The 15,422-nt window shown below is 38.6% G+C and overlaps 1 protein-coding gene across 11 annotated transcripts in view; it reads left to right on the top strand.

The window, feature by feature from the left end:
* Positions 1-13,435, top strand: part of DLG2 (discs large MAGUK scaffold protein 2) — a 1,864,788-nt gene extending 1,851,353 nt beyond the window's left edge. For 10 of the 11 annotated variants that reach the window (XM_087433531.1, XM_087433533.1, XM_087433536.1 and 7 more), the window contains 5 exons: positions 533-634; positions 3,261-3,433; positions 5,538-5,647; positions 10,602-10,693; positions 12,643-13,435. In XM_087433531.1, the coding sequence (XP_087289657.1) occupies positions 533-634; positions 3,261-3,433; positions 5,538-5,647; positions 10,602-10,693; positions 12,643-12,749 (584 nt within the window). In that variant the 3' untranslated portion in view covers positions 12,750-13,435. The remainder of the gene's footprint in view (positions 1-532; positions 635-3,260; positions 3,434-5,537; positions 5,648-10,601; positions 10,694-12,642) is intronic. The other variant, XM_087433532.1, reaches the window with a different exon arrangement.
* The last annotated feature ends 1,987 nt before the right edge of the window (positions 13,436-15,422 follow it).

Raw genomic sequence — 15,422 nt, 5'->3', positions numbered from 1 at the left:
GGAGTTGTACCAAATGAACTTTAGAGTTTCTCCTAGCGCCATGATACAAAGGAATTAGGAAAACCCCAGCAGAGTATGGAGAGTATTTTGAGCTGAGGAAAAAAATTATAAAAACATAAAGTATCATTCCACTAACAATTACTTTGTAAAGTCATTGTCTAAACAATGGCCAAACAGCTGCTTTGGAATGTTTTTTCTCCCACTCAATTGACTAAATTCAGTAGTTGTTTTGACATTGTGTAGGCATAACCTAAGAGTAAGCAAAACCCCTCCAAATGTTTCTTTTCATTGACAGACACTGCAGTTGCTTTTCCCTGTTAGTAAATTCCAGAAAGTAGGCACAGCGAACATACTGAGTGTTAAACATCAACTTCCCTATGCAGGGCTGTCTGGGCAATTTATCTGATGAAATAATGCCCTCAGCGGTTCTTACTGTTTGGCAATTTCACCTTAAGAATCACCCTTGCAAGACAGTTTAGTAGTCATTTCCAAGTCTTTCTCCTCATCGGCAGCTTCCTTTCCCTCTCTGCAGTAAACTATACCCGGCCGGTGATTATCCTGGGCCCCATGAAGGATCGGATCAATGATGACTTGATATCTGAATTCCCTGACAAATTTGGCTCCTGTGTGCCGCGTAAGTATCATTTCTAGTTTCTCTAGAAAAAAGCTTGGCTCCTTGTGAGATGATAAAATGTAATTGTGTTCCTCTGACAGTCTCTCCAGTGATTCAAATACTATCAGTTACCTATCATCTGAGTATCTTATTTAATTTTCTCTGCTGACACTTTTCATCTGTGCTGCCATGTGTTGTATTTAGTAAGTATAGTGATGTTCTCCAACCTGACTGTGGTCCCCTACAAGGTAGGATCAATCTTTTCTTTGTAACTTCCATAGCATTTAAAATAGCATAGGATTTAGGATAGACATCATGATGTTCTTCTAGATTGATTGAAATGCCACTGAAGCATCTTTTCCCATAGAATGAGAGAGATTAGGGGCAAAGCCATATATTAAAATCATCTCGGGATTATCTCAGGGTCATGCGTCAATCACAAAACAAAGTAGTCTTTCCCATAGGTTTTAACAGTCCTAGGTGTACAGAAGATGAAGATAAGAAGGTGTATAAAACTTAAATCTACCCTCCAGGCCGTGACAGACTTTAGTCTGCTTTCTTGTCATTATGGGCAATCATCAGATCTTCTGATGTATCACTCTGAATATAGCCCTGTAAGATTCTACCCGCTCTATCTCCTCCCACCCCACCATACTTCCCACTCACCCACTTCCATCTTTACTGCCGCTGTATCATAGCAAAATGCATAGGCACCTTCTGTGTGTGTAGACAAACTCACTAGGAAATTTTAATTTATCAGATAATTAAGGTCTTAAATCTGATCCCAACAAATATTTCTTTCTCACTCTACATTTCTAAAGATTTATGTTTTAAGTGTCTCTTACATTTCAGTACTGCAGATCTCACCTGGAATACGTAAGAATAGCAGGAATTGCATGTGTGCAATACATGGACACAAGGGAACTAGGATGCTTGCTGTATCTCATGAAACTGTCACCAGCAAGGGCTCTGGGAAGACATCTTGCCATAGCACATACCCTGAGAAAGACTCCAGATAACAACAACCAAGTCAAACCCTAGTCCGTTCATGGCAGCTTCCTGTTTGCTCCTCCACTTTTAAAAGAAAGAAAGCAGAAATGGTCCTTAAGCACTGTTTCCACTTTCCCCTCCACCTTGCCTACTCTTCTCTTAAATAATAGCCCTATTTCGTGATAATCGATACATGTTTATTGTACAAAACTTGGAAAATTCTAAAAAGAAAGTTAAACAAGAAAATAAAAAATATGCAGAATCCCACACTCAGCACCCAGAGATAACATCACTGTTAATATTTTTGTAGATTTCCATCTATTCTTTCTTTCTATGCAAGCATTTTTCTCTTGTGATTTGGTAGGTAGTAGATATGTACTCCTTTTTTTTTTTTTTTTGGTAAGGAAGATTGGCCCTGAGCTAACATATGCCAATATTCCTCTATTTTGCATGTGGGATGCTGCCTCAGCATGGCTTAATGAGCGGTGTGTAGCTCCGTACCCGGGATCCGAACCTGTGAACCCCGGGCCTCCGAAGCAGAGCATGCGAACATAACTACTACGCCACTTGGCTGGCCCCTACAATTTTTTTTGCTTAACATTATATAAAATTTTATATAAATATTTTACCTATTATTATGTCATAATCATTCCTCATTTATGAGTATTTTGGTTTTCTACTTTTCACTATTATGAATTATAATTAAAATATAATAGTAATTATGTTATAATTATTATTTATAGTATATAAATTAATATAATGAATATATTTAAGCATAAAACTTTATCTAAAGTTTTGATCAATTTTTAAGATAGATTCTCAGAAAGAGAATATCTGAGTCGAAGATTAGAAATATTTTAACACTTTTCATTCATATTGATAGAGTATTTTCTCTTTTTCTTACCAAGAAGCTTAGCCACCTGTAACCGTGGTTAGAGTTGATAACATTTAGTTCCACCTTAACTGTATGATCTCATTTTACATCTTTTAAAATCTCAGAATATATTTATATTAATTATATGTCTATTTTTTTTCTCCTGGTTATACGACACATTTTCTTGCTTCTTTGCTAGTCCTAGCTATAATCTTTTATTGTGTGCTGGACATTGTAATTCCACATTTTTGAGAGTCTGGATTTTGATATCTTCCTTTATAGAATATTAAGTTTTTGTTCTGGCAGATAATAATTTACTGACAGATCAGCTTCTTCCAGTTGTGACTTGGTTTTAGACTTTGTAAAGATGGGTCTAGAGCAAGTCTAGAGTAACCTTCTGAAATGCAGCCTTCCTGAGATCTCAACCAGATGCTCAGTTCTGGCTAAAATCCAGCGTCTCCTAGCACTGTGATCTCTAGACCCTCCATTTGGAAATGGAAGTGGAGTGAATGTAGAGTTCCCCTCGTGTGTTTCTCTTCTCTCAAGAATCATAGCCCTGCACTATTTCTTGTCTGATGCCTGAAAATAGCTGTTCCATGTATTTTGTCTGGTTTTGCGGTTGTTTACAGTGAGAGGCTAAGACCAGCACATGTTACTACGTGATGGGCTATCATATTACATATTTTTATATATCTGTGTTGAGGATGTGATGAATAAAATAGGTATAAAGGAAATTTATGAGTATAAGTGTACCTGAATTTCATTATTTTTTGTTTTATAAAGATACTACGAGGCCAAAGCGTGACTATGAGGTGGATGGCAGAGACTATCACTTTGTCATTTCCAGAGAACAAATGGAGAAAGATATCCAAGAGCACAAGTTTATAGAAGCCGGGCAGTACAATGACAACTTATATGGAACCAGTGTGCAGTCTGTGAGATTTGTAGCAGAAAGGGTATGTTTACCAACCTTCTTATACCTCCCCTGAGGAAGGTTCCCAGGTGGCAAACTGCATTTTTTGGTCATTACTCTTTCCTGATTGCAGTTGTAAATTTTGATTAAATATTCCTTTTAAGACCTCTAAGCAGACAATCACTTTAGAGCAGAGTCGTTAATCTTTGTTCTAATCTCAATAAAGTATGCTGACTGATGTGGGTGGGAGGAGGGGTGTGCTATAAACCTAAAGGCAATTAACAATTTGAAGTTTATGGAGATTCACTTTGTCCTTAACTTACCTATCTTTGGCCCCAGTAAACAACATTGAATTTATTAAGGAAGCTTAGTTACTTTGGGTTGTTTAGATCAGGATCCTCAATTTTTTTTGTGAGCAAGTGTTATGTTTCATCTCCCTAGAAACTTGAAATCCTCATGGTGGAGGGGTAGGTAGATGGAGGACCGCCTAGCCTGTTGCTGACAGAAATTCCAACTTAGAGGAGGGGTAGATGCTGTGATTGCCTTCCTGCTGATAATTTCAACAGCCTGGAAAAGAGAAGAATGTTCAAGAGAGAATAGGCTAGGAAGGCACTTGAGTGTGGCTTTAAGATCTGCTTATAGATCTTAATCTTAAAGAACCAATTTCATAGGAGAAAAAAGAGTTGAGAACCAATCATATTTGTTATATAATTAATATTTGTTGGGTTGATTTGATTTGACATGACCTTTTTCCCTGCTTTTGATGTACTGGTTAAAACAAATTAAACAAGAAATTTTAATGTTTATCTAAGAATACAGTAAGAAGTTGTGTCTATTTTCCTCTCTCTCAAAAGTTAGGTTCTATGAACTCTATCATACTGTTTCTAATCAGTTACCTGGATAATTACATCTCTTCTCCTCTTTGAAGGTGTAGATACAACCTTTGTTAACTTGAAATGTTCTGGCCAGTGAATAATCAAACAGCATTTAGACATTTTATATAGCTACAGCATTTCACAGATCAAATTTGGAATTTATTACTTGAGTGATAAAGGTTTGAACCATCTTAGTGTGTTTCTCCTATAGGAGCTCAAGGAGTCACTGGACTCTTCATTTTTGCATGGATATTATAGATGAATTTTTATCTTCTATTATTGATTTAGGACTGTTCCCACCTGTATAATATGCTTTTTCTCTTCTTGTGTAAAGTTCTTCTAACCTTAGGGTAATGAAGCCATTTCTCTCCAGGAGGTAGTATATGACGTGTGGCAAATGTATCTACTTTTCCAGAAATACTTTATAAAGCAACTCCTTGCTTTGAGCACTCATTGCAGTGGAAGCCAAGTTAAATGAGGTGTGCTATAATGTAATAGGGTTTTTATGTGTTAACAAACAAGAAACTTACATATACTGTGCAAGTCTCTCTCTCAGCATTTAAGATATAATATTTAAGGTAACTCTTTTTGTGTCTGTCCTCCACTGTACCAGACTGAACATATTGAGGGCAGGATACATATAAGCAGTCAGCAAATGTTTATGGAATTGTCTAAATTCACATAATTACCATTCTTCCAGATTTAACGTTGGTCAGTGTGAGACGATGAGATATCTATTTATTACAACCAACAATTCTGCCAGCACTCAAGACTTGGGTTTGAGTCCACCTAGCACTGAGACTTTGGGCAAGTTAGTTAGTATTTCTAAGCCCTAATCTTCTCTTGTGTAAAATGCAGTTGGTAATACCTACCTCATAGGTAGGGAATTTCTTCTTGACAATGTGTTTGGTTATAGTTTATGAGAGCTTCATGAGAATGGATCAGTCATATTACATATGGCTGCCTATCTTCTTTGTGCAAAGTATCAGGTATTTATTTAAGAAAATAAAGTTCACTGAGATAACACAAGTAAAATGTCTATCCCAGTGGCAGACACTTAGTAAAGGAGTAATAAATATGAGTTATTGCAAGCATTCAGTGATGACTTTGTATATCAACTTTTACTTATGCTTTGCAATGATCCTTTTTCAACCTTTAGAAATGCAGTATCCCTTAATTTCCTCTAAAACATGCTTACAATATTTTTTTTTTTGGTTGGATTATGATCATTCTTTGTGGATTAACTCCATATTTTTCTTCTCTTTCTACCAGGGCAAACACTGTATACTTGATGTATCAGGAAATGCTATCAAGCGGTTACAAGTTGCCCAGCTCTATCCCATTGCCATCTTCATTAAGCCCAAGTCTCTGGAACCTCTCATGTAAGTGGAGGGCACTGGAGGCCCTCATCCAGCCCGTTCCATATGACACAGCAATTGTTAACAGCTCTTTGTCATAAATGCTTACAAATGGGAAGTGCCATTGCTGATTTTTTAAAGCATTCCCCTTTTTAAAAGATATATTAAACTTTTTTTGGACCACTAGAGACATAATGTCAGTAATTCCTTAAAATGTCCTCACTATGTTTCCTGACTTTTATTTTCATTTCACAAGTTGTTTTTTGTATGTATTATTGTTTTGTCTTGTTTTGTCATTTTGAAGGTAGGTTGGTTTGTTTTGTTTTGTTTTCCAAGTGATAGGAAGCAATCATCTTTGAATTGTCTTATTTCTGAGAACAGTTTCATCAGTAAATATTTTTAAATGTGTGGGTTTTTACAGAGGGAGCAGACAATATTTTAGACTCTTTCCATTGGCATTTCACTTTGTTCTAGCATAGATTTCATATGTTCCTTAATTAAAACCTCATGTACATAGACCACTGTCCTTAATAGGGAGTTTTCTTAGTGGCACGGCAGTAAAACATCTTTAACCTTAACCCATAGCTCCATACCTATGGGTGCACATTTATGAACAAGGGAAAAATGCATGAGTTGGACTTTTTATTTTTCAGAGGACTTGGAAAATATCTTCATTCAAAAATCAGTAAACAAATTGGGCAGAAATTCATGATTTGACTGTAAAATAACACATTTTCTGTGGCAATTTAATAGAAATTGTTGGCATTGGTTTGTAGACAACTCCCGTACAAAAGTGAGGCTGCAGTAGCCATAAAGGAGCAGAGCAAAGAGGCTAAGAGCAGGGGACTTGAAAATTGGGCAGGCTAGGTGTGGTTCTTTCTTTTGCCACTGATTAGTTATGTGACCTCCACAGCGTGCTTGACCTCTGTAAGATTTAGTTCCTCACCTCTCAACTAGGCACATTAATAATATGTACCTCATAGAGCTAGTGTGAAGATTAAACCAGATCATGAATGTAAAGTTCTCCGTACGATCTTCAGCAAATGGTAAGCACTCACTAAATAGTAGCTATTATGACTATAAAAGATTTCAAGTTACCCTCTTATAAAAAGAATAAAACTATTTTATCATTACAAAACACATAAACAGCACCTTTTCTAAGAGGTCACAAGAGATAATGTCAGTGCGTCTGCTGCTTTGCTCAAATATGCCTCCACTGGGCCTCAAGACCTTGGAGCGTTTGACACGGTTCAGAAGTGAACCACAAAGTCCTGTAAAACAGGGTTTATGGAAAGACCAAAGACAATGAAATTACTTAATCGCAGAGGTGGAAGCAGTTACTTGCAGAGGGTGTCAACTAACCATTCTACACCTTCTCTGAGGGTGAAAAATCGAAGCGAGCTGCAGTAGTTGGAATTGCAGTCTAAGAGAATTAAGTTAAATACATAGCTGATCTCTGGGAAAATTGCCAGAGATGTATCTTAAAAGCGGAATATATTCCCATAAATAAAAGATGGACAAAGGTTCTTACCAGCATGAAAAAAGAAAATCAGGAGGTCACTGACAGTACCTTCAGCCCCGTGCATTTAGATATTAAATTATGATATAAAGAGCTTTGCCCATAGTTGGAAAATATGTGTTGATGATAAAATATGGAAAAATATGTGTTGATGATAAAATAACCGTTCTCAATAGTTTTATCCCCAATAGCCTGTATTCAATTTCTGCTCACATAGGATACTGTGTTGGGCATTGCACAAAGTGAATTCAGCAACCACAAATTTCATTATGTAAAAGTGATTTACAATCTTTGTAAAGAGCCTCATAAATATTATTAGTAATGCTAACAATAATAAGAAGGATAGAAAAATGGCCCTCACCTCGTGGGAACAACATCTTAAAGGCCTGCTTCAGAAATAGAAAAATAAGTTTTCACATCATAAACACGCAGTGGGCTGAATGGCTTCCCAAGGAAGTGAGGCCTGAGGGGAAAACAGCAGTTGCACATTTGATTCAGTGTGATATTGGGAGACATTCCCATCTGGTGCTCAGTAAGAGAAGGCCTACTTCCCTCCACAACTGTGAGATGACTTATTTAGTTTTGCCTTAGGACACTGTCACAGCTACTTATCACCAAGGAAGATTAAACATACGGAAGGCTGGATTCCACAATGAGGACAGTGAATCTGGCATAATGTGCTGCAGCCATGTTCATAGGTCTCAAGTGCAGTAATGGTGACTTTCAAACCAATGCAATTTTATTAGTAAATGCTGGATGTTTACTTTCCAGTTCACTCTTTTCTGAGGGTTTTACTTCCGAAGCAAAGCTGGAATAAATTGCCCATCTCCCAGGGAGGAGTGAATGCTAGGTCAGCTGGAACAAAAGCATGACAGCTGTCACATTTAGGCATTGATACATCATCACACACATTATGTCTCAAGTGCATCATCCACATCAAACCACAGAGCTTATTAGCACATACATAGCTGGCTCTTCAGAGGAGCATAAAATCAAGGTCATGTATGAAAGAGATGTTCTTTTTATATTGTGCTTCCATGTGACTTCTGTTCCCCGCCCCCACTCCGTGGCAATGAGACGCTTTCCTGTGTCTCTTGACCCTGCCACCTCCAATCTGCTTTTACCTTCTTGCTCCCATCATGGCCTTTGTTTACTTCTGTCTTCAAATGTATCATAATTATGTTTGTCTAGCTCTTCATTCATTCACTTATTCATTCAACAAATGAGTGTTGAGTCAGTCTCCACACCACATGCTGATGAACAAGCCATGGTCTCTGCCCTCAAAGAACTCACAGATTAGGCAAAGAGACAAAACAAGTTTGTATATTAGAGGATAGAGACTTAAATTCAGTCATTGCTACAATAAATGCAAAGGGAAATCAGAGAAGACAGACCAGCATGGACCAGGGAAGTCAAAGAAGATCCAAAGTTATGTGACTTCTTAAAATCTGCAGCAAAACAGATATTGTGAGAAGTACCCCTGGATCTAGCCCAGCATCTTCTGCATCCAAGAGTGACAGCCACTCCCAGCTTCTAGGGCTAGTGCTACTTGGGAGGAGAATCATAGATACCATCCTTTAGGGCAAGATGAGTTTATTTCAACAACAAGAAATTCCCACTTCTTTATATTGCAGCCATCAGCTTCACATCCAGAATCACGTTAATGTCTGACTTCAGTTTTTTATTTTTTTCAAATAAGCCTCTTTTGAAAGAAAGTCTTGGTATCATGGAAAGTCTGTTTGACTAAAAATAGGTTAAACAAAAACAAAAACTTTGACTTCTTGCATTCGGTTTCCTCTTTTACCTTAGGCAAGTCCCTTTACTACTTGAGGCCTCAGTTACTTGCTCTGAAAGAGGAATTGATTAAGACCACGTGTTCCAGACCCAGATCTCTGGCTTCCTAAGTGGCATGCAAAGGCAGCAATGCTTCCAAAATTCTACATGCACATGTAATGCAGCCCAATGGACCAACCAAAATGTCTTTGCTCTTGGCTGGACTTTTATCAGCCCAGTACAGTCACACTGGTATTCTTATGATGATCAGAGGCGATGCCTGTCAGTCTTTGATTAGTAATGTCTTTGATTAACAAAAATGAGAAGGTAAAATAGTTTTTATTTAATAAGTGCATTTTGTTTGGTAGATAAAAAATGTTAGCACCTAGAGGACGTGGGAGGATGAAGCTGCTGCTGGTTAGGAATCAGTAGATTAGGTTATTTTCCATTTCCCTCCCACCTCAATTTGTCCTTGAGACTAGGTTGGATTTAAATAATCTTGCAACGATTCAGCAGCATTTAATCATTAATGACACACCAATGGTTGACAGACTAACAGATAGAAAGGGATACAGAGTCTCAGGCATAATTCCTTTAAGCCCATTCTCCTATCAGAACAAAAATAACAAAGCAGGCATTGGAGCTTCTTTCTTACCAAGCTCCTCTATCCTGGTTCACTATTAGATATTACTTGCTTACAGTCTATTTGAAAACATTTTAGTCCTGCGCTTTTGATTACTACATTCTCTCTGTGTTCATTTTAATTCAAGCCTTCTTTAGCAGCTCCTTGAGATTCCATCTGATTATAAAAACAAGAAGTTCAGGGATCTTGTTGTTATAGACATGCCTCACCATTTGCAGAAGGCGAGCAGCGAGAGCGGCAGAATGCCTTTTGGGACTGAAAGATAAACACGCCTAAGGGGCCTGTCATATTTTCTATAACTCTTCGGAAGCACTTTCTATGTTTCTCCATGCCACATGTTTCCTGCTGCACACTGAACATGAGCAGCAGCCCTTGGGGAGGATGGGGGAATTGAGAAATCAAAGCCTTCTGCAAGGTCAGGACCTGAGAACAGTCAAGTCTTGTTCTCTCAGATGTAATGAGGTCCGAAATGCTGTGATGTACTTTCTCTTCTTTCCGCCTCTTCTCCTCCCTCCGACCACCCTGGGAAGATTTTGTTTAGTTTTACATCCCACATTTACGAGAGGTTGAGATAGACTAGAACGAAGTCCAAGGGCGGCCAGGAAGGTTGGGATTTGGAAATCATCTCCAATGAGAAAATAGATAAGGAAGCAGGGCAGTTTATTCTGAGGGAGTGGAAGCCTCCAGGGACATGTGAGCACTTGCTATAAAGACCCTAGTGCCTGCCGTGGAGGAAGGAAGTCTAGTCCCACTCTACGGGACTGCAGAGGACAGAACAGACACCAGTGACTGGAAACCATAGGAGACAGATTCTGCTTCAATCCAATGTGGGACCAAGAGACTCCCCTCCGGGATAGTGAGCTCCTGGGAAGGGGTCCTTATTGCTGAAATTATTCCAGCAGAGGAGTCTCAAATGAGGACTAGGAAGCTGCTGCTAAGATTACACTAGGCTTCCTGTAGGATTCATTGTTGCCATGCATTTTAATTTTTCATGATTTGGTATATTCCCTGTGTGTTCTAATACCAAGCCCTCATTTTTCCAGGGAGATGAATAAGCGTCTAACTGAGGAACAAGCCAAGAAAACCTATGATCGTGCAATTAAGCTAGAACAAGAATTTGGAGAATATTTTACAGGTAAGTTCACTTACCTTGTCCTGTGAGAAAGGAGATAAATTGTCTGACCTTTGGCATAGAGAGGGCTCTGGGCCTGGTATACTTGGCCTTAAAACCTCCCTGCTGAGAATCCCTAATTTCCCTCTGCTTCACCCGTTTGATCCAGATCTCTGGTTCTCTCTTCTCTGGATTCAGCCACAGCCAGCTTCCAGGTTCCCATCAGCCCTATCCAAACCATGAGTGACAGATGCCACCGAGCTATGTCCTGCTAATTAAGGAGATTTTAGGAATTAATACCTCATTGAACTATCTCCCTAATATCACCCGAAAACTTGAAAAAGAAACTTTTAGGGCCCAGAAGGCGCAATGTCCAAAGCAGTTACTCTTGAGAAGCAGTCTCAGGGCCTCTATTCTCTGCCTCAGTGACCTGTAGGTCTGTCTCTCCCTTGGCAGCACTTGAACAAGATGCTTGAAACACTTCCCTGTGTTTCAGTTAATTCCATGTCAAGTCTCAATGCAAAACTTTTTTTTTTCTTTTTAAATATTTCCTTGAAATCATGAAGTTTGAGGCATAAAAGATGATTCTCTTGTCTTGGGTGTCCTAATTCTCTGTTGTTACATGCTTTCATGAAACACTGATCAAATCCAAAGAGTAAACAAACTTTGTAGAATTTGCCTTGCAACTGATGGTTTAAAAACAAGAACTTTCCTCCAGAATTATCTTATATGAAGTTAGATGTTTTATTTTTTATCTTATTCAGAATATGAGGGCCGGCGCCATGGCTTAGCGGTTAAGTGCATGCGCTCCGCTACTGGCGGCCAGGGTTAGGATCCCGGGTGCGCACCAAAGTACCGCTTCTCCGGCCATGCTGAGGCCACGTCCCACATACAGCAACTAGAAGGATGTGCAGCTATGACATACAACTATCTACTGGGGCTTTGGGGGAAAAATAAATAAATAAAATTATAAAAAAAAGAATATGAAAATGCCCATGGCTTAGCAGTTTGCAAATATGTTGAACTGGGTAATCTTAAATAAAATTTCTTTCAATAACAAAGATATGACTTATGTTTCATCCTAAAAGAACATCCAGGTAGGAACATCAAATCAAAACAATGTACATTTTGACCAGTGGTTTATATTCAGGAATAAAATACAGTAATCAATATAATCTGAGGATTTTCTTGAAGATCTAAACCATGTTTCAGTAGCAATTTATTTTTAAGCTCTAGTGTCATATAGATAGTACTGAAGTGTTTTGGAAGGAGATAATAAAATGTACTTAAATCTACTTTAGTAGTGTTTTAGGTAATACACAATTTAGCAGTTTGTTTATATTTCCTCCTATTTATGTTTCTTAAATGTAGTTGCCATAAGGTATTCTCAATATGAGCAGCCCTGTATGGTAAAATCTCAATTTACCAGATTACTTGGAGAATGAATGAATGAATGAATGAATGAATGAAGCCTTTCCTATTAAAGGCTTTGGGAGTTGAGGAGGTTAACTAAAGTTTGTTCCAAAACCTTTATTATTTCCTCTGTGTCTAAAATATCTGAATTTCTACCCCTGACAAAGAAAGTACAGCACAGAGATTATAAAGCCAGCTTTCTTTGACAAACAGGGAGCTCTCAATGTGAAAATTGATCAGTGCCAAGATAGCTCAGTGCCTGGCCCAGAGTAGACACCCATAAAATTTAAATAAATGGATGATTCATTGTCCAGAACTACAGACAGATGTATAGAAAGTAGAAAGACAGGTGCATTTATTATAGATCCAGGACATGCCTCAAAAGCATTTTTTTAAATCATTGATGTGACCTTACTTAAGTGAATTTTCTGCTTTTTCTTACTTAAGCTTTCTGATGAGTTTGGCTGTCATTGACTTGAGCTTCTGCTGTGCGGTTGACGGTCGTTCTTCACTCCCGGGAATGATTCCTAACTCCCTCCCATGTGTTTGGTTTGTTCTAGCTATCGTCCAAGGAGACACCTTAGAAGATATCTACAACCAATGCAAGCTTGTTATTGAAGAGCAATCTGGGCCTTTCATCTGGATTCCCTCAAAGGAAAAGTTATAAATTAGCTACTGCACCTCCAACAACGACAGAAGATCATTTAGAAGAACAAAATATATATAATATACTACTTGGAGGCTTTTATGTTTTTGTTGCATTTATGTTTTTGCAGTCAATGTGAATTCTTATGAATGTACAACACAAACTGTGTGAAGCCATGAAGGAAACGGAGGGGCCAAAGGGTGGGACAGCAGAGACATTGCAGTATGCAGGAAGGGTTTGGTTCGCTCAAAGTGCCAGGTGTAGGATGAACCTCTGATGGGCTTTCTGCCCAAGAGATGGGCAGCCTCCTCACCCCAGCAGATGTCCAGAGCTGATTTAACTGCTGAGCGCTCTGTGTTTTTTTGCTTTAAAGAAAAGTTGCCAGCACTTGAACTTCACCAACCTTCCCATTACCCACATCTGTAATTGGTACACTTCGAATTTTATAACTATGCACATCCTTTGATTTCTTAACAAGCAAAAGAAAGAAAGAAAGAAAAAAGAAAGGAGTCCCTTTGGAGACAGCATAGTATCAGGGAAGGATAAGTGTGTAGTTTCTTTCACTGGCATCTGCAAAGACAGGCATTTCATAAAATTCGCAAGTGTACGGAGGACTGACCTCGCTGAGGAGGGGATTCCACCTGGAGTTAGCTTTATGATTGTTTGTTGTCTATTTTGCCATTTATAAACTGAAAGAAGGCACTAAAGATGAGAATAATTTATACAATAAAATATATTAAATGTATAGAAATGAATTTCTATAGGTTAAAAGTTTTGTGAAATATTTTGTAAAGACTAATTAATTGAAAGACTAAATGTATGCACTATCAGCAGCAGATGATCAAATTCAAGAACTGAAAGTTGCACTCTCCCTTTTGTTGCCAATAATCCATTAAGAGCATCTGAGTTCCTTCCAAAGTCTGACGAAGACTTCTCCCTCACTTACCTCCCGTGGTCTCCCTTCCATATTAGTGATACACTCTCACGGAGCACATCCCTTAATGAGTTGCCCTCGTGGGTATTTTTGGAAGACATTTGATTAATGCGTTTTTAGCTGATGGCTTTCAGAGACAAACTCATGCAAATGATCTAAAGACAAGTTTTTGCTTTTCTCTTATTAAACAATGTGGGCCTGCCATGCAAATAGTTGAATAACTTTGTTCCTAGTTACATACATACAATTCTTAAAGGATAATTTAGTATTTTGACCAATCATAAGCAATTAGGACTTTTTTTGTCTGTTTCACAAGTAATTGAAGGTTTCATAACAGCCAGAGATGGTATAGAGCCATGGAGAGATCTGTCCCAAGATGTACTATATCTTTGAGGAAGAGAGAAGAGAAGTATCTGTTTGAGGGGGTGAGGGAGGCAGACTTTTGTTTCTGTGTACAGGGCAAAGAGATAGAACCACTAGGAAAGACAATTAACGACTTTGAGCTCAACCAATTGAACTGCCTTTCTTGGGGGCTGCACCTGGATCAAGTTTATTTTTTTAGCAATTATAATAATGATGATTTTGAAAAAAGAAACCTCCCAAAGCCTATATCTCACTTTAGAGCTGATGATGACATCAGCATTGTTTGTGCCCAAGGTGTTTAGAGAGAGACTTTTCAGTGATCTCAAAAACCACTCAACTCTGGGTTCTACACATGCCCAGACTAAGCCCCATCGCCTTATTTCTGGGGTACATCCAGACCTGGCAGGAATTCTGCCACACTGTGCAGCACACCAGCATGCAGGCTGGGGTGGGAGAGCAAGAGATAGAGCCATCAGCAGTGATGGGGCTTCTTCACAGTAAAACATCAGAGCTCAGAATGAGGGTCTCTTTCCAAAAACAAGCATTATTCATCTTACTCCTCCAAATACCACTGTCTGCCTGACTGCAGTCACCAAAACACAAACATGAAAATTATGCATCTACCTATAGTCTTGAGGCTGCCTTTGCCGAAGGAAGGGCTAGCAATGCATTTTCCCTCTGATGAAAGTTAAATTTCCAGAGACTTCTTCAGAGTGCTCAAAATGTTAAGGGTGTGTCCGTGTCAGCAGTTCACCAGTTTCAGGTCAAGGCCTACTTTCATCAATATTGCTCCCAGAAGTTTTCGGCCACCAGAATGCCATTCCTGATCCCAGCTCTACTTTTAGGCCACCATGATATCTTTTTTGGTTTCTCAACTGAGCATGCAACCATTTATTTAAAAGACTGTCATTAATGAGTAGATGTTTCCGCGAGTCGTGTGATGTGCATTCCATTTACTATTAAGTATTGCTGTGGCTGAGTACAATCAAATTGAACCACCAACCCTTGGTTTTGTAGTTATATAATTATTTATTTTCCTAGTGTAGATGCTTCCAGATTAGAATTGGCATTTGCACTGATTTTTTTATGTAGATTTATATAAATATATATATACATATATATTTGCTTGAGGAATCACCAAGCAAATTGGTGAGAGGGTCTTTTCCTATAGAACTTACACCTCCATTTGTTGTGTTGTCTTGCGCTTCCCAATGTTGAGGTCTCCATGGCTCCAATGAACCAGTGTATTTCGCAGCCAATCTGACATCTTGTATGGAAATAGCATGAAAGTTACCCAGATGACATCTGGTGCAAATGCCCTTGGAGCCTGGGGCCAGACTGGTGCTAACACTGCAAACTTTGTCCGGAGCTCTCTCCAATCTGAAGGCTTGCTGGGG

This window comes from Ceratotherium simum, chromosome 7 (assembly GCF_057802395.1).
Source record: "Ceratotherium simum simum isolate JZ-2026a chromosome 7, ASM5780239v1, whole genome shotgun sequence".
NCBI classification, from domain to species: Eukaryota; Metazoa; Chordata; class Mammalia; order Perissodactyla; family Rhinocerotidae; genus Ceratotherium; species Ceratotherium simum.
This window is presented reverse-complemented; position numbering and strand designations above follow the sequence as displayed.